We start from the raw sequence: 24931 nt of genomic DNA, 5'->3' as shown, positions 1-24931 counted from the left end.
TTTAATAATTGGAATCAAACATGTGACAATCTTTAAATGACTTACAACCAGTTTTTACTTACTGAGATAGTACTGTGAATATAATTTTTGACTTACTAGCAAACATTTTTTCTTCTTTGAATAAGTTACTGTAATTAGTCAGAGTTCAAATTTTTTTTAACCTTGAATTTTTTATGCCACTTAGAACCTTTAAAATCTTTGGCACAGAAATGCAGTCATTTTATTGGCTCACTGCTGACTGCTACGGCCCCACAACTTTCTTACCAGCCTCAAGGGGTGCATGGACAGTGACAACATGATGATTAATATCCCTTTCAACTCAAATGAATCCAGTAACTGCAATCTTGCATTAGAGGCATATTAATAATGGCGAACATTGTCTTGCTCATTTTATCAAGCATCACTTTTCCAGGAGTGGCCTTGTAGTCATAAAACTTTAAAGAAACTTCTAGGAAGCTTTCAAAGGGATATATTTCTAAATATGCCCAGGTTTCCCCAATGATCAATCTCGTGTGTTTTTTAGGTGAGTTAGGGCAAAAATTAAAACCTTATAATTACTGTATTTGTGTGATAAGGGAAGAAAATGAAATAATTTTTCTGGGATAGAAATTGAATCTTGTCTAGTATTTATTATGTCAAAGCTGTCTAACGTAAAACTATCTGCAGTAAATGGCAAAGTTGCAAATAGTGGAGTTTCATGTAATAGAAGTTCTACTTAACCTTAAAGGATACCAATACGTCAATCTATATTAAAATGCCGGTTTTAGTATACTTCCTGTACTTCCTTTTTGTGAAGAGCTTAAATCATTCAGCAGATATTATGTCTTCAATCCTAATGTTTGAATTCATTCCAGACTGCTCAGCCAATCCTTATACAATCAGGGACATGGAAGCTTACTCAATTGAAACCTATTTATATTTGTACTTAGGGAACTAATGTCTTCTTACCGTTCCCTTTCCTTTTTTGGTCCTTCATTCCTTTGGTCAGGGAAATTGGACACAGCTCTTGGGCATGGATTAACTAAGCTAGCCATGACTGAACTGGCTATGTGTTTCAATCTGCTGGAGGTTAAACAGAAACTCAACTGGTTCCACATGATGGGAATCTTTGCTGTTTTATCTTGCAGACTGTACTATTAATTTAATAGCTGTGCTGCTGGAGTGGATGTGGTGATACAGATGGCACCATTTGCATGTTGGACCTGGCTCTATTAGAATCCTGCTGTTAAAGACTTTGAGCAGTGGGCTGTAGAGTGGGCTTATTAAACTAGTGAGTCTTGCATAATTAAAACAGTGAATTTGGCAGAAGTTTAAAATAAATTTCTCAAAGACTGGGTTAGAGATTAGTACCTGAATATATTCCCCAAATAGACCAAATATATTTTGGAAAGTGAATATTTCTCAAGAAAGAGAAAATGGAGCTTCAACTGTTTAAGACTTCCAAGGGTTTTAGAGGTAGTTTCTTTTTTCCACATTTTTTTCCTGCATGAATATGAACAAAAGATTCTGTTTCACTGCTTGGTTTCCTCATCCAGGTAGAATAATGCCTGTTTTTTTTTATTTCCAGGTAGTTCAGTGAAAATAAGTGTGTTTTTATAACTTCACAGATGTAGATAAATATGTTTTCTGCATGCCACATTTCGTATCAGTTATGGTTATATGTGATGGAGAGTTAGGAATTTAAATTCTTATGAAAATATTTGAAGTGTTATAAGAAAAGATACAATATGTTCAAGGTAATAGTAGCCTGTGATGGTTATAGACAAGCCAGGAAATATCTGAGTCTAAAAAGCTGGCAACAAATAAATAAATACATAAATAAGAAGCTGGTGAAAGCTGGTGAGGCTAGGGGAAATAAAAGTGTTAGTGGTGATAGAAGCTAAATCACATCTTTTTGTCTCTCTCTTTGTTTTTTCCTTTAAGGGATTCATATGGTATTTGAAAAGGTTTAAGGAGTGTGAAGTCTTTTGGAAAGCCCTGGAAATCTACATGTAGATGATTTACTCATCAAATAGAATACAGAAAACCATAGAATATTTAATCCTAGATAATATACATTTCCAAAATACTTCTATATAAATATGCTAATTCACTTTTAAATTGTTAACGGATCAGTTTCAATTCCCACTTCTTTTCATAGAAAATTATTAATTTTATAGCCTTCCACATTATCTAAATGATTTTAATTCATGGGGCTACAGTAACTTTTATTCCTAGTTTGTCCCTGTGTTTATTTTGTCGGATGTTTTTCTTAGGGAAAATGCAACAGTTTCAAGGAACTGAGAAGCAAGCCCTTTAATTCTTAATCTGGCAATAAGTACTCATTTTGATTTTAATGTATAAACTCTGACATGTTAGTGAATGTCTACATTTAAATTAATCTTGGTTTTTTTCTATATACAAGAAGTTGCAATTTATTTTATAAATATGATCACAGTAATGTCTATACTTGTGACCTTATATTGAATTAATATAGTAATAGCGGAACAATACATTTGATTAGAAGAAACTTTAAACCCTAATTTAACTTTCCTGGATTACTGAAATGCCATTCACCAAGTTGTTGCTGATATAAATGTCCCTGGTGAGCAAGCAGAATACCATCATGCCAGAGTTGTTGTGGGCAATGAATATTTTGCTGTGGCAGAAGTTAGCTTGAAGAACATTGATTCCATTCCAGGGTGATAGTTTCTAATGAAAGATTTTATAGGTCAAAAGGGTCTTATGGTACATTCATATTTGTTTATTTTTGTTGTTAAAATTTTTTAACGTTTATTTATTTTTGAGAGACAGAGAGAAACAGAACGCAAATGGGGGAGGGGCAGCAAGAGAGGGAGGGAGACACAGGGTCCGAAGCAGGTTCCAGACTCTGAGCTGTCAGCACAGAGCCCGACTCAGGGCTCCAACCTACAAACCGTGAGATCGTGACCTGAGCTGAAGTCGGACACTCAACTGACAGCCACCCAAGTGCCCCCAGAATACATTCATATTTAAAGCCAAATATTTTGGAATATATTTTCGTCTAACCTATATGAACTAATTTTCAGATAGAGGTGAGTAAGGCAGTCTAGGAACCACAGTCTATGAGTATTTCAAATGACTGGATGACCATTATGGAATGCAGAGCCACATGTCAAATGATAAGAAATAGTGATCAGTCACATCTAGCAGTCCACAGTTTGGGTATCCTTTGAGGGTATAAATAACTATGTGCACATATGTCTTAAAAGAAAGTATATACATTCACTATAGGGAATTACAGAAACTAGTGCTATTTGTTCTAAATAAAAGGTCCTGGTCATGATTGTTAAAGACCATTTCCCTGGCTCATGATAAACACTCACAAATGTGTTTTCAATAAATAAGCTAGGAGCACAGTAAATGATTTTGACAAAGAAGGATGCCATCATTATTTTCTTCTACTTTTAGAAATGTGTTGAATTAACCAATCTGAGTCAGAATCCAAATCTAGAGGCATCTGGGTAGCTCAGTCAGTTAAGCGTCCAACTCCTAATCTTGTCTCAGGTCTTGATCTCATGGCTCATGAGTTTGAGCCCCACATCAGGCTCTAGGATGACAGCACAGAGCCTGCTTGGGATTCTCTCTCTCCCTCTCTCTCAAAATAAATAAATAAACATTTAAAAAATTTAAAAAAATAATCCAAATCTAGTAACTACTGCCTATGTAACCTTGCTAATTAATGTATGTAACCAGGTTAATTAATTTTTCATTGCCTCTATTTTATCATATATAAAATGAGTATAATATAATTGTAAAGATTAAATGATTAGGAAATGTATATATGAAATTATTCAAATAATTCTTGGCAAATTTTAAACAGTAACTGTCAGTCAATTCACTATTCTTCTTGATCACTACCGATTAGGTCAGTGACAATCTCTTGCAGGTTTCTTATGTACATTACTTCTCATCCTATATCTGGGACCACTTGATATCCATCTGATTATAGACTGAAGGATCTTAATATCTGTCATCTCACAATTCTCTTACACAACACAAAACCACCTTTATTGCCATTTCACCCCTGTATTTGTGATTCCCTTTTTAAAAATCTCATATAAGCATTTATCTACTATGAAACAAATACTATACTTAACCTATGGTTTCTAATGTTTCACTTAATCTTCATGGAACAATATAACATGATAGATATAATCCCATTTAAAACTCAGAATACTGTGGTTTATATGAACCCAATGATTTTCTCAATGACTCATGTTTATTAATTTATAGACCCAAGTTGTCACCTCAGATTTTTCTAACTTAAGAAGATGTGGCTTTCCCAGTATACCCTCCATTGCATTTTCCTTCTTTTTTTGTTCCACTATGTCTAAATATCTGTAATAGAATTTCTCACAGCTGAAGGATCTTGACTTTTTCTCTGAATCCCCATGTTTAGGACCTTGTAATCTGCTGATCAACTTGACTGAAATACTTGTACTTCCAAATATCTACCAGTTACGACTCATTTCTGTTCCCTCCCCATCTGTCTGTGCACCATATAACCTGGAATTGTCCTGCTTGATGGCTTACCTGCAAAGCAGGCACCATATACTTAATAAACAATATCCACCTCTAAATTTCCCCACCATTATTTCTACACTTAGCAAAATGAGAAATGAGACCTGACAGTCCTTATTTCCTTGTAGAAATGCCAAATGGCACATCATGGGTGTATTAGTTTCCTGTGGCTGCTGTAACAGATTATCAAAAGTGTCTGTCTTAAAAACAATAGAAATTTATTATCTTCTAGAGGCCAAAAATCTAAAATTAGTTTCACTGGGACCAAATCAAGTTGTCAGCAGGGCCAAACTAGCTCAGGGGGGCTCTAGAGGAGAATCTGTTCCTTGGCTCTTCCAGCTTCTAGGCCTGCTATACTTCTCTGGTTTGCAGATTCATCACTCCAATCTCTGCCTCTGTGATCACAGTGCCTTCTCCTCTGTCTTCAAATCTTCCTCTGCCTCCCTATTATAGGGATACATGGGGTTACATGCAAGGCTCACCTAGATAATTCATGATAATTTCCCTATTTGAAGGTCTTTGACTTAATTACATTGCTAAATCCCTTTTAGCCGTATATGGTAACATTCACAGATTCCAGGGATTAAGACATGGCTATATTTTAGGGGGCTATTATTTAAATCACCCCACTCAGCTACTCTTTAACAAGAGTACAAACAGGTCAGATTTCAGAGAAGACTGATAGCTAAATACAAAATATATGTGTTTAAAGATAGGAATCACAGAATGGCAGAGTTTACCGAATTTATGGTAGCAACATTGTCATTAGAGTTTTTATAAATCTTTAGCTATCAGCATACTGAAAGTAAGTTGTAAAATTATTATTGTTAGAGAATTTGGATTTGGGGGAAATATTCATGTTTCATTATTTAGGATGTCAGAACTAGTTAGAATAATTCTATTATTTTGGTTTATTTTAGGAAGCCAGATGTTTGCTCATTCGTTTGTTTTTAATTTTTTCCTGATGAGGCTATGTGAAGAGTTTAGTCACTTTAGCAGTAGGATAAAGTTTATGTGTGGCCAAGACAGTGCCATAATTTCCTTAGATTGTATAAGTTCCTTATTAAAAATTCATACTCAGTGTGCATGTACTTTAAATCAGAAATCTGAGAATGACCTGAATACCCTAAGTATTTTTATATTGAATAATCTCTTCACATTTCATTTAAAACATTGATTAATTTAAGAGCCCAAGTGGTTAATTAATTTTGATACTCAAAATGACTGAAGAAGTAAAATATGAAAAGCCCCTGGATTCTCCTCCACAACTCTCATCTGACTTAACACAGGTAACTAACAGACTTCTTTCACTTAGTGTGTTTGAAGTTAGTATTAAGTTCCTTTGCACAAAATGTCTTCATGCCTCTGTGTTATTGGTCACCATAATAGGTATCACTATCCACTCAGGCTATTCAAGCTGCAGAACTAGGGGTTATTGTTGCCAGTGGTGGCGTGGACTTGATGGATTTTAGAATCATCTGAATAATTTTTAAAATATATATCCATTGCATACTCCATTTTGGGATCATTAATGTTTAGAAGGTAAGACAAGGGTTTGAGTCAAGCTCTTCTAAAGACTCGAATGACTCACCAAGGTTAGAATCACTGTCAATTAAACTCATGGCCTAGAGTTCAAGTACAGTCCACAGAGCTTTCCACTGACCAGGCTGTATTTTAAAACGATGTATAACTGGCTGTCTTGGGGTGAGGCCTGCATCTATGGTTTACCAAAGTCTTTACCATTCTCTCTCATCACTCCTGGAGTAGACATGGTCTGTCTCATTTCAGAAGGCATTTGAGTTACAGTCCTTCCATAGACATCTTGGTCTTTTTCAATATGAAGAGCAGTCCTGCTCAGCCCCTTGTCCTACTCCTTCTTTATTATAATGTATCCTACTCTCACCTCTTCTCTCCCACTGTTATCTCCTCCACAATCATTTCTCAGTTAGATTAGGACAGTGAATTTCACTGAATTACCCCTCACATTCATGTTAATCATGTTACTAACAGGCTTAAATCCATCCTTTGCCATTACAGTCTCTTAGAGATAAAAGCCACATTTTCTACCGTGGCATAGAAGACTCTTTTCATAAAATCAGTGATGACCCTACAAATGTCCAGTTTTGTGTACTTTCCCACACACTTTCCCAGTTCTCAACCTCCTCCTCAACACTTTAAACTCTCAACTCTGCCCCTGTTGCCCTCCCATGACACCCAGACCCACCAACATCATCTTTGCGGTAGGCAGCCTGCACTGTTGGGCACTCCCTAAGCAGGCCCTCTGCCATCTCTCAGCTCTGTGCTTCTGTGTGCACTGTTCTCTCTGGCCTGCCGTCCCATCTTGTGCAGTGACTTGACAAGTCTTCCATTCATTTCTTTGATTCTCGGAAGGACTGTCAGTTCCTTTAATAGGCCTTCTCTGCTGTCCCTCACTCTGGGAGCATTTTGGCATTTTCCCCATGCTACTTTTATACCCCTGACTTCACACTATGAAACATTTTGACACCAATTTTTTATTTGGGTTACATTGATCTAACTCATTGAGATCAAGAACTATGTTTGTCTTCATATATGTTCTAGGTCATTTTTGACATTTACTCTTATGATTCAAGCTCAATGGTCTGTTAGATTTCTACCAGCTCTGAATTTGTGTGCTTATATCATATTAAAAATGACTTGAACATTTAGCAAAGTGACCAACACAAGAAACAAACTCAACAAACATGGAAATAATGAATGAGTTAATTAATGAAGTATTCATTTTATCTATTTTGTTGATCTCTACTTGACTCCTATTTTTTCCTTGAACATTTTTTATGTTTAATTTCAAATATATATCATTATTCGGCTTTAATTGGGCTATTGTCAATTTTATTTGGTCAGAAGCAATTGAAGAATTTGATAGTAAGGTCCATATTAAAACAAAGACAGTCTATAACATGTAATTAGGAAACACAATAAAATTTATAATATAATAAAATAGATTAAATTATACAGATTAGGGGCGCCTTGGTGGCTCAGTTGGTTAAGCGTCCAAATTTGGCTTGGGTCATGATCTCACTGTTCATGAGTTCAAGTCCTGCATCGGGCTCTGTGCTGACAGCTGGGAGCCTGGAGCCTGCTTCGGATTCTGTGTCTCCCTCTCTCTGTTCCTCCCCCACTTGCACTCTGCCTCTCTCTCTCTCAAAAATAAATAAAGATTAAAAAAAATTGTTTTTAAATTATACAGATTGGGGCGCCTGGGTGGCTCAGTCGGTTGAGCATCCGACTTCAGCTCAGGTCATGATCTCATGGTTTGTGAGTTTGAGCCCTGCGTCGGGCTTTGTGCTGACAGCTTGGAGCCTGGAGACTGCTTTGGATTCTGTGTCTACCTCTCTCTGCCCCTTCCCTGCTCAAACTCTGTCTCTCTCTCTCTCAAAAATGAATAAGTGTAAAAAAAAATAAAAAAAGTTATACAGATTAATTTTGACAATTTGAAAAATGCAAAAAAAAGAAAGAAAGAAAGAAAGACAACCACAAACCACTTATCCGAAGATAAACACTAATATATTTTTTATTTTCCTCACATTTTTTTCTTTCATTTAGTTGTGTTTTTTTTATTGCATATTGCGTTGGGATTTTTGGGGGATGGAAAATTTTATTGTTATTTTCAGATAACATTTAGGCTTTTATTTAACTATTAAACATGTCAATTTACTCAAAGAATAAACCATAAGAGACTGGAACCCAGTTGGTAAACCTACAACCAGATCAGAGAACTTTATCCAAGATGGCTCCCAGACAAAAGGTTTTTAGGCATTCAGAACAATAGGTATTTGCTACATCAACCCGGGTTGTTTAGTGTTTGGGTAAAGAACTGACCTCAGAAATGGGGAAGAAGTTCACATGGCAGAAGTGTGTGCCAATGAATGGTCAACATCAAGGTGGGCCAACCAGTGGAAACGGGTATCTCCTGGCAGGCAGATACTATAAATGGAAAAACTGACCATAGCCATTAGTCAATAATGCACATTAATTTATTCACAGCACTTACTTTGTGCCAAACACCATACTGAACACTAAAAATTTAGGGATGAATAAGGCCTAGTCCAATGAGAGATCTAAAACACACTTATACTACCATTTAGTGAGTATTCTACAAAGAGACATCCTGGAGGAGATAACCACCTTTCTCGATTGCTAAGTCTGAATGCAGTTTTTTGGTAAAGCCTTAGAGGAGTGGATGACTTAGGATTTAGATGTGCACTCTGGAACCTAAAATGGAATATATAAGAGCTAGGCCAAGAGCCATTCAAGGAACCAGGTGAGAACTTACTTAAAAGACACAAGAGAACCCCAATGATTAGTATTAGTATTAGTTTCCTAGGGCTCCGTTAACAAAGTATCAAAAACTGGGTGGCTTAAAATAACAGAAATTTATACTCTCACAGTTACACACGTTAATTAAATTTATTTGTTAACGATCAGTTGAAAAATACAGTACCTATATATTGTCTCTAAAGTCACATGACTTTTCAGAAGGATTGATTATCTCAGAGAGCTGCAAAGGAGAAGCTATTCCATGCTTCTCCTAGCTCCTGGTGATTGGCTGGCAATCTTTGGCTTTTAGATGGACCACTCCAATCTCTCCAATCTCTGCCTTCATCTTCAAGTGGTGTTCTCCCTACATCTCTGCTTTTTCCTTCTGTGCATATCTGTCTCTGTGTCCAAATTTTCCCTTTTCATAAGGACACCCATAATATTGAATTAAAGACCACCGTAATGACTTCATTTTAACTTCATTACCTCTGTAAAGACTCTATTTCCAACTCTAAGGTCACATTCTCAGGTACCGGATTAGGACTCCAATACATCTTTTGAGACTATGCAAACCAATGCGGTCAGTATCACATGCGGTCAGAAGAACATTTTTTTGAAAGGGTAATTTAGAATAATAATCCTGATTGACTGGTTTAGGGTTGTTTCTGGGAAATAATTATAGGACTGGAACCAGAGACTGGCAAAGGATTTTGCTGAAGATGAGGCTCAAAAGCCAAAGAGGACAGGACATTAAAATGTATCTAAATATCCTGGAGCCCTTTATAAAAATGCTCTCAAAGACCACAAACTAATTTAGTCAGCCTATATTGTATAAACTTTTATTTTTGCCTTCTCTCAGTCATACTTAATTGACTCTTTAAAGTACAAAATATATTTTCTTTTTTCTCTCTGACAGCTGTGAAAGATAAACCTGGAAATGAGATTTCTACAAATATCTATGCATCACCTCCTCCATAGTGATTGCTCACTTTTGAGGAAGTGATTACAGTTCTGGAGCCCCAGGTGAAGGGGAAATTACCCATACAATTAAATCAGAATTCACAGTAAAACCAATATTTTGGAATTTAAATATATACTTTGTGATTTAGAGCATTTATCAGATGATATTTGTAATTTGGGGCAATTTGCCTAATCTGCACTTTAATGCATAAATAAATGTAATTTTATTATGAAAAAGAAGCATGTACATTATTGCAGGACTGGTTGTAGGTAACAAGCTCGGAGAGTCCAACCAGCACACTTTGGGTCATAAGAACAAGTTTCTAGTCTGCACAGGACCTGCATGGACAAGGTAGCATAGTTGGGGGAAGAGTACTAGTTTGGCAATTTGATCACACTGTATTCTTATTCTTCTCTGCCATAGCCTCTTTTGAGGCAGTGTTTTCTTATCCAGGGACAAAGAAGTTCAGGCTAACTGCTCCTATCAGCTCTAAAATTGTGTGCTTATTTTAAATAAAAAATGATAAATTTGTCCTTTAGGAAAAATGAGTAATATAATCTTTGACAAGTTTCTCTACTTAGGAGTGCTTTTCTATTGAGTCCATCATTACAACTTAGAATGTGTAGATCATCTTGCCTTAACACAGAATGGAAATTCTACAGATTAGTTACAAAATAAATAGATAAATACATACATACAGAGACATACATACTAACCAAGAGTATATCTGACACTATTTAGTGTTGACTAAAGCCTAGGCACATCAGTACTGAAAAAAATTTTGCACCAAACTTGATTTTTTCCAACTGAGAACAGAGAGATCAGCAAAAGGACTCGGGCAGCCTGGCACTGAATCCTTACAGATTTGGCCCCTAGGGAGGGTTTGCCTGATAAGAACCTCAGAGTCAGGTGCACTGTGAGCTCTGGTACATTCAGAAAAGGACACAGGGCTTGTCCGGCAGGTTGCCAGGGCCACACTCTGTAAAAGCACAGAGCACAGCTTGCAGAATGCTGGAGAGGGACCACATGGGGTGGGCGAGAGGCTGCTGCAGAGTTAAGTTGAGCTGAATGTTCTGGTCAGGGAAAGGTCAGAGTCTGGGCAAGTGCAGGAACAGCAGGGCCATGCCAGCTCTGATGCCAAACATCAGGGCCATTCCAACTGGTGGATTCCATTTGTTTTTAATTATCAGTATACCGAAGAGACTTTTGTTTCTTGTAAATAAGGATGACAAGCAAATTAAGCTCCAGCAGGTGCAACAAGCTTATTTTGTCCTGAGCTAAAACTGTCCTAGCTAAGATGTAACTTGCCAAACAGAGCTGGTGAAAGGAAGATACTTTTTTCTTCCATTTGAAAACTGTCAGTTTGTAGTGTCTAAGCAAAGAGGTACACAAGTAAACACAGTTTTTGTAGAAAATTATTTTTTTAATCTTAGAGTGATTATTAAGTCAGTTACTGATGGTTGCATTGTTTTGATAAAAGAAACTTTAAACTTGGTATTTGAGCTCAGTCTTGCCAAAGTTTGAAGTTTTCATCCAAGAAGCTTTACTGGCTGTCTGCCATTTTGAACAGCTCCCCAGAGCACAGGGGTCCAGCTGTTTCACTGAGCAATGTTATGGTACCATTTCTGAGGGGGATAATGAAATTTCAGCATACAGGACTGTGTCTGTAAATCAAAACTTAGACTGTGAGGAACCAGATTTTCCCCCAGGGTAACAGGAACGAGGCATTACTATGCTAATTTGAGTCTGAATTCAGCCCCCTTGCTCTTTTGATTTTGTATTAATTCTTCCATTTATGCCTGTGCACACATCAGCCAGAAAATCCTTTAGTGGAATGGACAACCAGCTGTCCAAGGTGGGTGAGGTCTGGTCCTTCACAGGAGCAGAGACACAGATTAGGTGTTCTCTTGAGAATCTTGCCAATCAGGTTCCAAAAGCACAGCTTATCTCATGCAAACTTGGTTCCCTCTAGAGAACTTTTAAAAGAGGCTTTGTTTTTGCCAAGATTCTCTTTTAGTTTTTAGCTTAATTAATAGTGGTCCAAAAGAACCAATATAAGCTATTTGTGGTCATGTGTGAATGCTGATGTCCTCTCTTTCTTTTGTGAGATATTTATATTGAACTTAGTAACTCAGAAACACCTAAAAGGACTATTAAATGTAAGGAAAAATAATGTCTAGATGTTCTAAGGTGTATTTTTTCCCGTTTCTCACTGGGGTTTAATTATTTAAGAAATTTTGATAAATTAGAAAATTTTTAAATGGCCAAACACAAGCAGTGCTTATAATATCTATACCATATCATTAATAAATAGAATTGTACTAGAAGATGAAAGCAGTTTTTCTTATAATGTTTTAGAATTTGGCTTACTCCAAAAAAGTCTATTAAAACTCCACTATGGGGCAGACAAGTGATCAGCCAAGGGTACAAAAATAAAATAACATGCTATAGTCTTTAAAGAGATTTCACTTACTAGGAAGTCAGATATATGGACGATGGCAACATTTTTTAAAGTTTGTTTGTTTATTTATTTATTTATTTATTTATTTATTTATTTATTTTGAGAGAGAGGGAGAGAGCGTGAGTGGGGAAGAAGGAGAGAAAGAGAGAGAGGGGGAAAGAGAGAGAGAGAGAGAGAGAGAGAGAGAGAGAGAATCCCAAGCAGGCTCCACGCTGTCAGCTCAGAGCCCAATGTGGGGCTTGATCTCATGAACGGTGAGATCATGACTTGAGCGGAAATCAAGAGTCAGAAGCTCAACCAACTGAACCACTCAGTTGTCCTGACATTGGCAGTATTATTATTTGATTGCTAAAATGGAATTATGCACATGGTTCAGTTGGTGTATAAAATAAGTAGAGATCAAAGAACACTTTACAAGGAGGAACAACTGTGTCAGGACTGAAAATGTGCATTGACAAGAGGAAGTGTGAGAGTGGGGATTCGAGTATAAGGCACAGGCAGGTAGAGGGGAGGGCATGCTTGCAGCTGCACTTGTTTTGATATGAGTGGAATGTAAAGTTCAAGGGGAAATTCAAGTAGATAGGATGAGATTGACATGTAAATGTCAAATCATTAGAGCAATAACATTTTTATATTTCATATAGCACCTACTATGTAATAGATACCATGTTAAGCCATGAGGGAGATACTAATATTTGTAACAGGTCAAAAGTATAATCAGAATTTCCTGTTAGAAAGGTTACTCTGAGGGGCGCCTGGGTGGCTCAGTCGGTTAAGCATCTGACTTCAGCTCAGGTCACGATCTTGCGGTTGGCGAGTTCGAGCCCCGCTTCGGGCTCTGGGCTGATGGCTCAGAGCCTGGAGCTTGCTTCCGATTCTGTGTCTCCCTCTCTCTCTGCCCCTCCCCCGTTCATGCTGTGTCTCTCTCTGTCTCAAAAATAAATAAACGTTAAAAAAAATTTAAAAAAAAAAAAAGAAAGGTTACTCTGAGAGAAAAAGATCTAAATCTAAAGGTTCAAGAGAATAGTTAATGTTATTATAATAATATTTGTAATACTGATATACCAAGAAGGGCATTCTGCTCCAAATTTTGAAATGGTCTCTCTCCTCCCAACTCCCTTACTAGGTTAATTTCTTCTCATCTTCACATTCTTAAATGTCACTTCTACTAAGGGATACTCCTGTAATACACAGGCTACTGTAGGTCTCTGAATGCCACCCTACATTTTTTCTGCATTTATACCAACTGCAATTAACTACCTTTGCAGTTATTTGTTTAGCCTCCATTATTCATCCACTTGTTGACATCACAATGACAGGGATAGAGTCTATCTTGCCAGTCTTTAGCACATAGCATGTGCTTCTATATTTTTGTGTAAATAAAGGACAAGTAGAGAATGCAATATTGGATAAAAAAAAAAGTTGGGCAAGAGGTATATTGAAAGGTAGATTGAAAGAGTTTGGCAAATGAACAGAAGTGGAAAATAAAAGATGAATCCTAGATGACTCCCACGTTTCTAGACTGACAATTGGATGTGCCATTAATGAGTTACGACTAAATTATGGGGAAAATTTTTGACTTAAATTTGAGCTCTCCTGTATTAATTAATTGGATCTCAGCTCAGAGTAAATTAAATGTAGTTTTCTGTAAGGGGATTTGGTGTCATTCTAATCTCATACCAGAATATTTTCAAAAATTTTGGGTGGGGAACGTTTCTGTAGAAGAGTAACATATGCAATTTAGTTTGATTATACTTTGCATCAGATTCAGAAAATTATCTCTCTGCATTTCTGTCCTTATATTTTAGTGTTTCTCTCGTATTGAGCTAGGATCCTCTGGCATATAGCATAAGTTTTTAAAGTTTTCTACTTAAATTGAAGTTAAAGATTTGAAAAAGCTGAGGTGTATTCTTACTTTTGCAATCACACCTGGTTTTTGTACAAGTTTGTGCTTGGGTATGAAATAAAAATAGAAATAAAAAATTTATAATTATCTTAATATTTAAACATCTAACTATGTAAAACTTCGTTCCAGTTAAAAAAGATTTTCAAAAGCAACAGACAAGTTTTTGACATCAAAAATTGCCATGCAAACATCTTGTTATTTATTCTCTTTATTTAAGTGAAAAATATTGTCTATTTCTTTCCAGTTACACACAAAGAAAAACCAAAAGAAAAAGAAAAAGCTGAAAAGAAAGGTATGGAATTGTTCTTACTGCTGTCCTTACACACTGGTTCCTCCCTCTTTGACCTCTTCTTCTTTATGTAAGATTTTATTTTTAAAATTATATTTTGATATTGTCCTTAGAATTGAATCTATAAAGAGTAATTCATAGGCTGAAGTAAATAAAATATTTGAGACTCCAACTTGGCTACCAATTTACTTTCTAGAAATGTATTCATTTTTCCCCTGGCAGTTGTGAGACTGCTTTAGCTAACAGTGAAGATATTATTTCACAAAATATTTTTTCAATTTGGTAGGTGAGATAGTATACTCATTATTTTAACTTGCATTCTTTAATTACTTATAAGACTGGAATTTAAAAAAATTAATTTTTATGTATTTGTTTAGAATCTGCAATATAGACTCATTGTTCAGTAGGTAAAGATACATTATGAAAAGCTTCCTCCCGCCTGGTTCCCAGCCCTCCAGTAGCATTCTATCCTACCCACACGTACACACAGAAAACCCCTTTTATGGGTTTTATGTGCATCTTTCAGAACTTCAGTATGCATTTATAAGAGAATATAGCTTACTGTTTCTCCACTTTTTACACAAAATGTAATGTGTCCTATATTCTGGCTTTTATAATTTAATAATATATCTTAAAGACCTTTCTGTATCAGTAAATAGGTATTTTCCTCATTTTTTTTTAATGTTTATTTATTTTTGAGAGGGGAGAGACAAGCAGAGAGAGAGGGAGACACAAAATCAGAAGCAGGCTCCAGGCTCTGAGCTGTCAGCACAGAGCCTGATACAGGGCTTGAACCCACAAAACTGAGAGATCATGACCTAAGCTGAAGTCGGATGCTTAACTGACTGAGCCACCCAGGCACCCTGGTATTTTCCTCATTTTAAAATAAAAGCTTCATGGTATTGAAATGGAGGTACTTTCTTGGGGTACTTGGATGGTTGAGTCAGTTAAGTGTCCGATTTCATGTCAGGTCATGATCTCACGGTTCGTGGATTCGAGCCCCATGTCATGCTCTGTGCTGACAGCTCAGAGCTTGGAGCCTGCTTCCGATTCTGTGTCTCTGTCTCTCTCTGCCCCTCCCATGCTCGCTCTGTCTGTCTGTCTCTCTCTCAAAAATAAACATTAAAAAACATAATTTAAAAAATGAGTAAATGGAGATATTTTCTTCCACTATATCTTTTAGCTACTTATTATTTGTAGATTTAAGGATTTAAGAATGATTTTAATAATATATTTTTCTTATGTAAATATTCACACTTATTACTCATTTCTCCTGATGATATGTGTGCATGTCATTTGGGTATATTTTCCTGGTCTGTCACTTTTTCAAATATTTTCCTCAGGTTTCATAGTTAATTTCAGGATTTCTGTGTGAGTGGATATGTGTGAATGCATATATGTGTATATACGTGTGTGTGTGTGTGTGTGTGTGTGTGTGTGTGTGTGTGTTTATATTCTTGACTTTTTATATGGCTAAATATGTTTTATTTTATTTTGGTGTTTCTGTTTTTGGATCTTCATTCAAAAATTAATTCAACAGTTGCTAATATTTCCTCAAGTTTTTAAATTTAGTTTCATATTTCACATGTAACCTTAAATCATCAAAAAATCCATTTCAATGTATGATGTGAAATAAATCTCTAATTTCATTTTTTTGTTGCTCTTGTGTTAGAGTGGATCATGTCTAGGATCTTTGTGCTAGATTTCAGCTGATTCATATGTCCACAATATTCATAGACTGCTGTGCTATTTCCTGTGCAACATTCCAGTCAGATAGAATGTTTTATAATATTTTAGGAATCAGATCCATGGGAACATGTTTCAATCTTCTTTATTCTATACTCATATTTAAAATTTTGAATTAAATAGTTATTAGTGTTTACTTAGTGTTTACTTAGTGATGATATACACGAATTGCAATACAGCCACCTTCTTTGTTCTAGAAACAGGTGTCTATTTCCCTTCTGCTGTTAAGTTATGCGGAATTATTGGCATTAGGTCCTATATACTCTGACTAAATGAAATAACCTGATATTTCATATGAGTTTTTTCAACTTTCACAGTAGCTAAATATTTGTATTACAAAATAATCAAGAATTTGTCACTCTTGAATTAGAAACATTACAGGAAATTTTCATATTGGAAAGGAGAATAAAATACTTTATTGTAAGTGTCCTTTACTTCATTATATACCAATTAAAGGAGTTTGCTTTTTATGAAGTAAGTCATTACACTGCAGCCCCATGTCCTTCTGTGAATTGGGCCTTTCTTGGCTTGGCATCATGCTCCTTCAGCTAACACTGTCCAGGCTCTTCCCCACAATCCCAAATCGTAGTGGGAATGGCTGTGGAGCAGGCTGAGAGGCAGAAAGGCTGAAACCCTGGAAGGGGAGTCATCTGCTCTCTCTCGGTGAACTTGCAACGGCAGGGGTCACTTGGTCTTCAACTGAGCATCGTGCGTGAAGCTTTCTGTGAGATTTGTCTTATCTCTCCAAGATTCTGGAGAAACTGTTTATCAACTGTGTTTTAAAACAATAGTTTGTAAAATACATATTGAAGCACATTTTGTCTTTTATACTACAAGTAAAGCTGATGGACATTAATGTTCTTATTATATAGCTGGAGAAATGGAAATAATTGGGACTCTCATTTTTAATGTGAATAATTTGGTTCTTTAACCCACCTGTTTAATTAAATCTCTTATTTTTTTCATTTAATTTTCTATAATTTCTTTAATTCCCATTATTCTCCAATAAATAATACATAAATGCTGTAAATTGTGTGGTGATTTGGGAAAATACCAAATTACACAGATTAATGAATTATGACTAACCTGCACAAACTCCTGTATGTCTCAGAGCACATTTACTTCATAGAAGCTAGGAAAGTAAATTTATATTGATTTATTAATTTGTTACATAAACAGTGAGAAGGTATAATGTTTCAAGTATGTCAAATACTATTCGTTTAAGAAGCTGCACTCGATCAGTAATCATTTATGATTATATAATTTATGATTTTTTTTTGGTCGTTCTCTACCAAAGATGCCATTTCTTAGGGCTTACTTGGGTAAAAAAAAAAACAAAAACAAAAACAAAAACAACTTTTTGGCTGTCAAAATGTCATTGGAGTGGAGGACATTTGGTTAGCAGGGACCAGAGATGCTAAGCATTTTTCAACGCATAAGACAGTCCCTTATAGTAAGAAATGATTTTTTCCCCAAATGTCAATTATGTCCTTGTTGAGAAACACTGCTTTTAATCCAAGCTCTAATTCTGATTGAAATATTTATTTTAATTAATCATAAAGAAAGTGTTTCATCACAATAATATAATATCTTTTGACAAATTATTATAAAACTGCTCTCTGTTTATCTTTCTTGAAAACTTAATCTACTTAGAATAATAACTTTAAAAAGGAGAGTGAGGTTAGCTTTCAAAATGCTTTCTAAATCTTTATGCCAAGTCTTTTAACTTGGATTTTATATAGTTGTTATTATATTGGTAATTTTTTATTTCTAAATCAGGCTCATTAATATCATCAATCTTCAAAATCGTACATAATTTGGTGGCTATAAAGCTGAGATAAAGAGAAAGCTTGGTCTTGAAATCTATTTAAGGTGTGTACTAATATAAATTTTTTCTGTTTAAGCAACTCACAAGGAAAAAATTGAGAAAAAAGAAAAACCAGAAACAAAGACAGTGGCAAAAGGTAACTTTTCCTTTTATAGTTTATATAATCATTCTTTTTACTTTAAAAGATTACACTTTGCGGGGTACCTGGGTGGCTCAGTCAGTAAAGAGTCCAACTCTTGGTTTTGGCTTAGGTCATGATCTCACAGTTCATGAGTTTAGGCCCCATGTCCAGCTCTGTACTGACAGCGCAGAGCCTGCTTGGGATTCTCTCTCTCTCTTTCCCTCTCTAACCACCCCTCTCCTGCTTGTGTTCTCTCTCTCTCAAAATAAGTAAATAAACTTTAAAAGATTATATTTTGGGTGTCAGGTAGCTGGCTGATTATATGCATTCAACATTTCCTGTACATAAAAATTAATTTGGCCTTACATTTAAATTGAATAATAAAGAATAATAAAAAAGAATAATAAAACTAAATACTTAAAATAATAGAGCATCTGGAAATGTTAGAAAATGATGAAGAGTATTCCCATATGTGGTAGGAAGAATTTGGAACCCCAAGAACTTTACCACTTGCGGTCATCCTCATGGATATGTTACATTACATGGCAAGAGACTTTTGGAAGTAGTTTTCTCTAAAATAGGGAGATTATCCTGGATTATCCAGGTAGGCTAAATGTAATCTCACAAATCTTTAAAGCATAGACATGTGACAGAAGAGAAAGAGTGATTTGAAGTGTGAGAAGGACTTGCCACCCATTGCTAGCTTGAAACTTGAGGGGAGCACGTGGACAGTGGGAGAAGAATTTTGCCAACATGTTGAATTCCAGTAAATAATGCAACCCTGCTGGCAATTTGATTTTAGCCTTGTGCACCCTAAGCAGAAAACCTACTTGAGCCACATTGTGCCAAGACTTTTGAACTTTGGAAATTGGGAGATATTAAATGGATATTATGTTAAGCAGCTAAGTTTGTGGTTATTTGTTACTATAGCAATGGGAAGCTGGCACAATATATTTGGCTTATAGCTTTTGACCAGTAGTACACTTTGGATTCATTTTAGAAATTTCAAATTCAGGATTTGTTTTTTTCAAGAATAAAGGTAATGCATATATCTTGATTGATATTTTAAGCCATCGAAGCCATCGAAGTATCTTAATAATATACTCCCCCCAAATCAATTAGAATATCAATGTAATGTTATGTATTTTGGAGGATTACATAAATATTAAATTATAAATATATTATGCTAAATTTATTTGCCAATTGTTTGATGTTAAACAAATATGGATTCTAAGTGATAGTTCAATCTTATCTCCTAAATTTAAATTCCTTTTTCTTGTTTTAAAATGCACGCATTTTGTGAACAATAATTTTTAGAAATCTCAATTCAGTATTTTCAAGGGACTAATCATTTAAATAAACATTGGAATCTACTTTCAAAATTCAAGGTGTTTATCTACACAATGCAAAATATTTAAATATTTGAGGCAGATATATTTTTTTCTAAATATTTTTCATGAGATAACCAAATATCAGTGTATTAAAGATAGATGGATTATAAACCAAGACTTTGTTTCCTAGAAGGTAGCATGAATTTAGTCTCGGGATGAAATTTATAACTAAATATGTATTATTTTATTCTATTTGGTTCTCTTCTGTTTGACAGATTTGAATGAAAATAAATTCAAATGTATATGAAATCTTGAAGCTGGTAGGGATGTTAGATATCGTCTCACTTAATTACCTAACTTAACAGATGAAGAAACTGACCTCCAGGGAGGAAAAAACAATTTGGCCAATTCGCATAACTAGTATGTAATTGAACTAAGGCAAAATCCCAGGTGAACTGAGTGTAAATCTAGTATTCTTTCCAAAGATAATTAAAGGTCTTCAAGCATCAATTATTCCTTCAACAAATATCTATTTAATCCTGTACTAATTATTTATTGGTGTGAAAAAATTACCACAAATTTAGAAACTTAAGTCAACACACATTTATTATCTCAGCTTTTGTGTCTCAAAAATCTGGGCATGGCTTAGCTCAGTTCTCTGCTTCACAGTCTCTCACAAGACTGTAATTAATTTGTTAGACAAAGCTGCAGTCCCATCTGAAGGCTCAACTGGGGAAGGATAATTTTCAAATTCATTTACATGATTGTTGACAAGATTCAGCCCTTCATGGCCTGTTGAGTCAGGGCCCCAAATCTTTCTTTGTTGGCTGGAAACCATTCTCAATTCCTTTTCACACGAGTGCCACTAATATGACAGCTGGCTTTGTCAAATTTAGCTGGCTTTAGCAAATTTAGCAAATTTAGCTGGGGGCCATCCTGAGTCACCCTGGGCTGCCACATATCACAAATATTTTGCTTACATACTTATATTCTTATGGGGGAGATAGATGTAATCAACCTATATATGTATAAATTGTGGGTGTGCATACACACACACACACATAAATATAATTTCCCTTTTTATTTTATGTATGTATTTATACATTATGTTAGGAATATAGTAAATACATAGGAAATGCTCTTTGTATAATTTGGGAGAAAACAGAGTAAAATTAAAAAGGCATACATTATAGCATGTGATAATTAAGTGAGAAACAAAGATAACCTATTCTATTTGAAAGGTATGACCAGAGTTAAAATAAAACTCTCCATCAGAAGACTTTGATTTCCAAAGGCACTGCCATGGAACATAGCATGTTTCTTGCTCTGTTTCAAGTCCAGCCTGTCAAAGAGCTGCAATTTGCTGAACCATGTCAGGACATCCTCTTGGGGACAAATAGGCCTTTCCATCTACCCTGGTACATGTGTAGAATCTCATATCTATTGTGAAAAGTAGCCTATTCCTACAGTTCATTAAAAATAACAAAGACTGGGAAGAAGTAGAATAAAATGATGGCAAGAGAAGTGAGTGGGGTAAGCCAAGTTCAGGGCAGGCTGTCGCACTGGCCTATAAATAGCCATCTTTAGACATATGTGTATTTGGTGAAGTAGGGGAGGTTACTATTTTGATCACTCTCTGAAGACTTTCCATTGTTTTCACTGGTTTGTGTATATTTATGTCTCCCCTCATATGTCTTACAATGTGTTTTTTGTATCATCCTCATGGATTAATATGAATAACATTATGCAATTGATTATAGTGGGGAAATGGGTTAGGCATTTTGGTTCTACTACTTCTACTCTTGCCTCATTGGTTGCACCATGTTTGACAAATGGCTTCTTCATTCCTACATTTCTCATCTGTAAAGGGAGTATAATATAGTAATTCCTGTTATACATCAAAATCTAAGTTCTAGGAAAACTCCAAAGAGCTCTAGGAATGCAGGGTATGAGGATTTAATATTAGAAATGCCTATGTACTTATTTTGCAGTTTCCGAATTCTTTTGCTCATGTGTTTTACTTATCTCCACAGCTTCCTTAAAGGAAGAAATAGCTACAGTGTTATTTTTTTTTTAAATGGGAGAAACTTGAGGAACAGAGAAGTTAAGCAGTTAGCAGTTCCTTAATGAATGAGAGTTGAAATTTGTTATTTAACTCCAAAAATGAATAGTATGTCAATATGTTTACTGGATAATGTGGTTTTCCTACTTTGGCATAAGACATTTTGATTCGAGTACAGTCACTAATGGGTAATGCTAATTCCAAAATGAATCAAATATGCTAATGTCTTTCATTTGATTAGACCATTTAATTTTTTATTTGACAAAAATCATGAATTAAATTTCTTCCTACATAGAACTGGGTGATGTGAAGGGCTCCTGGGTGGCTCAGTCAGTTAAGTGTCTGACTCTTGATTTCGACTCAGGTCATAATTTCACGGTTTGTGATATTGAGCCCTGCTGTTGGGTTCTGTGCTGAGGGAGCTAAGCCTGCCTGGGATTCTCTCCCTCTCCGTCTGCTCCTCCCCTGCTCTCCTCTCTCTCTCTCTCTCTCTCTCTCTCTCTCTCTCTCTCAAAATAAATAAATAAACATTAACAAAAAAAGACTGGGTGATTTGAATATACCATGACAATACTTTTTTGTTTTTCCATTCCTTAGTGAGCTCCTAAGTGCTCCTAAGAGCTCTTAAGTTCTTTTTGAGAAATAAAAAGCAAACAACAGGGTTTCATGGTATTTTCCCCATTATATTCTCATCATTTTTGAGTTTGTACCCATTTTAATGCCAGGCAAATTTACTTGTTTCCAATATGAAGATCACTGACAAATATCTAAAATAAGTAAGGATAATAACAAAATTTTATACTTAAAATCATTTGATGAAAATAAGTTTGTTTTAGAGGTGGTCATGACTTGAAGAAAATTATCTTTGCTCATTTATAAATTATAATGACATTAAAGGTAGATCTGAATTTCATATATTGCTAATTCCATAGTATGATGTTAAGATTAAATCAGGTGCTACCTACAAGTGGGTAGGTGTCATTTAACACAAGGAAAATAACAGTTTCACACACAAAAAGTATAAACAAAAAAACCACTTGGCAAATTTTTCAAGTTTTGTCAAGTTCATTTTAAACACATATTTACATATACAATGTTTATCACTATATGTACACTTGATCTGAATATAGTAAAATGCGTACTGTTTTCTTGATAAAAATTACTAATTCAGTAAACGTTTGTGTTTTCTCTGAAAAAAGCACTGTGCTAGACATTACAATGCTACAAAAATGAATAATATAGTCCTTATCCTCAAGTTGCTCTGTCTGGTAGGGAAGAGAGATGTGTGAATAATCATTTGTAATACAAGGTATATAGTAGGGAAAAACAAGTGTGTTTTAGCAAAAGTTGAGGCAAGTCAAAACTCAGGAGAAGGAATGATTAATTCCAATGGCATTGCCCTTTGTTGCCTATGCATTGTGTGCAAAGGAATGTGTATATGTGGAAAACAAAGAAAACATAAAGAATGAAGCCTGGCAGCATTACTCATCTAGAAAATACAATGAGATATTCAAGAAAAAGAAAGTAGTCTAGTGGAGGAAGAAACTTTTGGAAGGGTGCTATGAGAGGAGAGATAGGACAGGGCCAGATCTTGTGGGATTTTTTTTTAAACATTTATTCATTTTTGAAAGACAGAGCATAAGCAGGAGTGGGGCAGAGAGAGAGGGAGACGTAGAATCCGAGGCATGCTCCAAGGTCGGAGCTGTCAGCACAGAGCCCGATGCGGGGCTGGGAACCATGAACCGCAGGATCACGACCCGAGCCAAAACAAGATGCTTAATTGAATGAACCACCCAGATGCCCCCAGATCTAGCAGGGTTTTAAATGTTATACTAAGCTTTTTTTCCAGATAGGAATATTATCCTGTTAATCCTTGGAGCGCCAGCAGCTCACTCTGAGCCCACGCCATGGTAAGCTCTTTGGAAGGGTTCCTTAGGTGAGCAAAGAAAGGTAAATTGTATGAGCCTGTGGTGGTGTTGGCATCACAGGGGAACTTTCTCTGCAGCTAGAAACTAACAAATATTTGGTGTGAGGTTCTGGAATTATGCTGATTTATAGTATTTGCAGAGAGCTGATGGTTTCAGACACGGAAATCTATTAATCTGCTGTAGGAAAGAGCAGTAACCAGCAGAAGAGATTTAAAAATGGTTTAAAAGAAGTAGAAGAAAATCCTCAACTGAGTATAGTTACAGAAGCCACAAAGACATTGGAAATTTGTGGAGTAATAGGGTCATTTTTGTGTAAGAGTTTTATGACCAAGTAACTTTGGAAAACAATGCACATAATAATCCCCCTCTTTGAAGATTCTCAATATACTTTAGCTTTGAGAAATTTCGTAGTTAAAAAAAACTCTTTTGGGGCTCCTGGGTATCTCAGTTGGTTAAGCATCTGACTCTTGATTTCAGCTCAGGTCATGATCTCCTAATTCCTGGGCTCTGGACCCACGTTGGGCTATACACTGATATGAGGAGCCTGCTTAGGATTCTCTCTCTCCCTCTCTCTCTCTGCCCCTCCCCTGTGTGCTCTTTCTTTCTCAAAATAAATAAATAAAAACTTCAAAAAATGGTTTAGCTTAGTGTTTCCATATTTATTGGATCATAGGGATATCCCTGTACTTCTAACACAGTAGCATCATCTTCCTGCAAAGTTTGTGAGGAACAGTGCTTTGGGAAGTTTGGCCCGTTCAATTAAATGCAGTACCACAGATGATTTTGGTTTTGCAAGCATCAGGCATTATCATTTTCATTCTTCTTCTCATGGGACCTCACAATACTATCTTGCATTAGTCTCAAATTATTGCTTAGGGTACTAAAACCAGGAAGCTTGATTATAATATTTTCATCAAATTTTTCAACATGAGTGACAATAAAGTCTATCTATTACATTGACAAATGACACGAGAGAGTCCACATTGCAGTAGTCTTACTATGGGGTCCAGTGATTACGTGTGGCCCCTTGAATAAGTAATGTCCAATATGTAGCATCTTTATAAACAATTTCCCACTAGTGTGTGCTATATTATTGTTGTCTTTTATAAAGTAATTGAAAGATTCACAAACTGATCAGTTCATATTCCCAGTTCCTTCCCCCCAAATGCATAGAATATCAAATTAAGTATATGTGTGTATAGAATATATATGAATATATGTTATAATTCACATAATAGTTTCTAAGTTATAGCCCTTTCTGTTCACTAGGATATATTTAAGGGTTTTGAAAGTCATTAAAATTAGCATTTCTGATTTAAGATAAGCAGGAGCTAGTATCTCAATTTCTGCTCTTTTTCCATCTCTTTAAAGTCAAGTCATTATACACTGAATGCCCCTGAGTTATCCTTTAATGGATTTTATTGTTTCGTTTCTATTAGTCACTACCACTACAGCAA

The 24931-nt window shown here is 35.6% G+C and overlaps 1 protein-coding gene across 1 annotated transcript in view; it reads left to right on the top strand.

Annotated features, from left to right (window-relative positions):
• The window catches only part of TRDN (triadin), a 391552-nt gene that overhangs the window by 90147 nt on the left and 276474 nt on the right, over positions 1-24931 (top strand). Inside the window, exons 6-7 of the mRNA XM_042987108.1 lie at positions 14414-14461; positions 18109-18168. Coding sequence (XP_042843042.1) covers positions 14414-14461; positions 18109-18168 — 108 coding nt within the window. The remainder of the gene's footprint in view (positions 1-14413; positions 14462-18108; positions 18169-24931) is intronic.

The sequence above is a fragment of the Panthera tigris genome, chromosome B2 (genome assembly GCF_018350195.1).
Source record: "Panthera tigris isolate Pti1 chromosome B2, P.tigris_Pti1_mat1.1, whole genome shotgun sequence".
NCBI lineage: Eukaryota > Metazoa > Chordata > Mammalia > Carnivora > Felidae > Panthera > Panthera tigris.
Note: the sequence above shows the minus strand (reverse complement) of the source record. Positions and strands in the feature narration are given on the sequence as shown.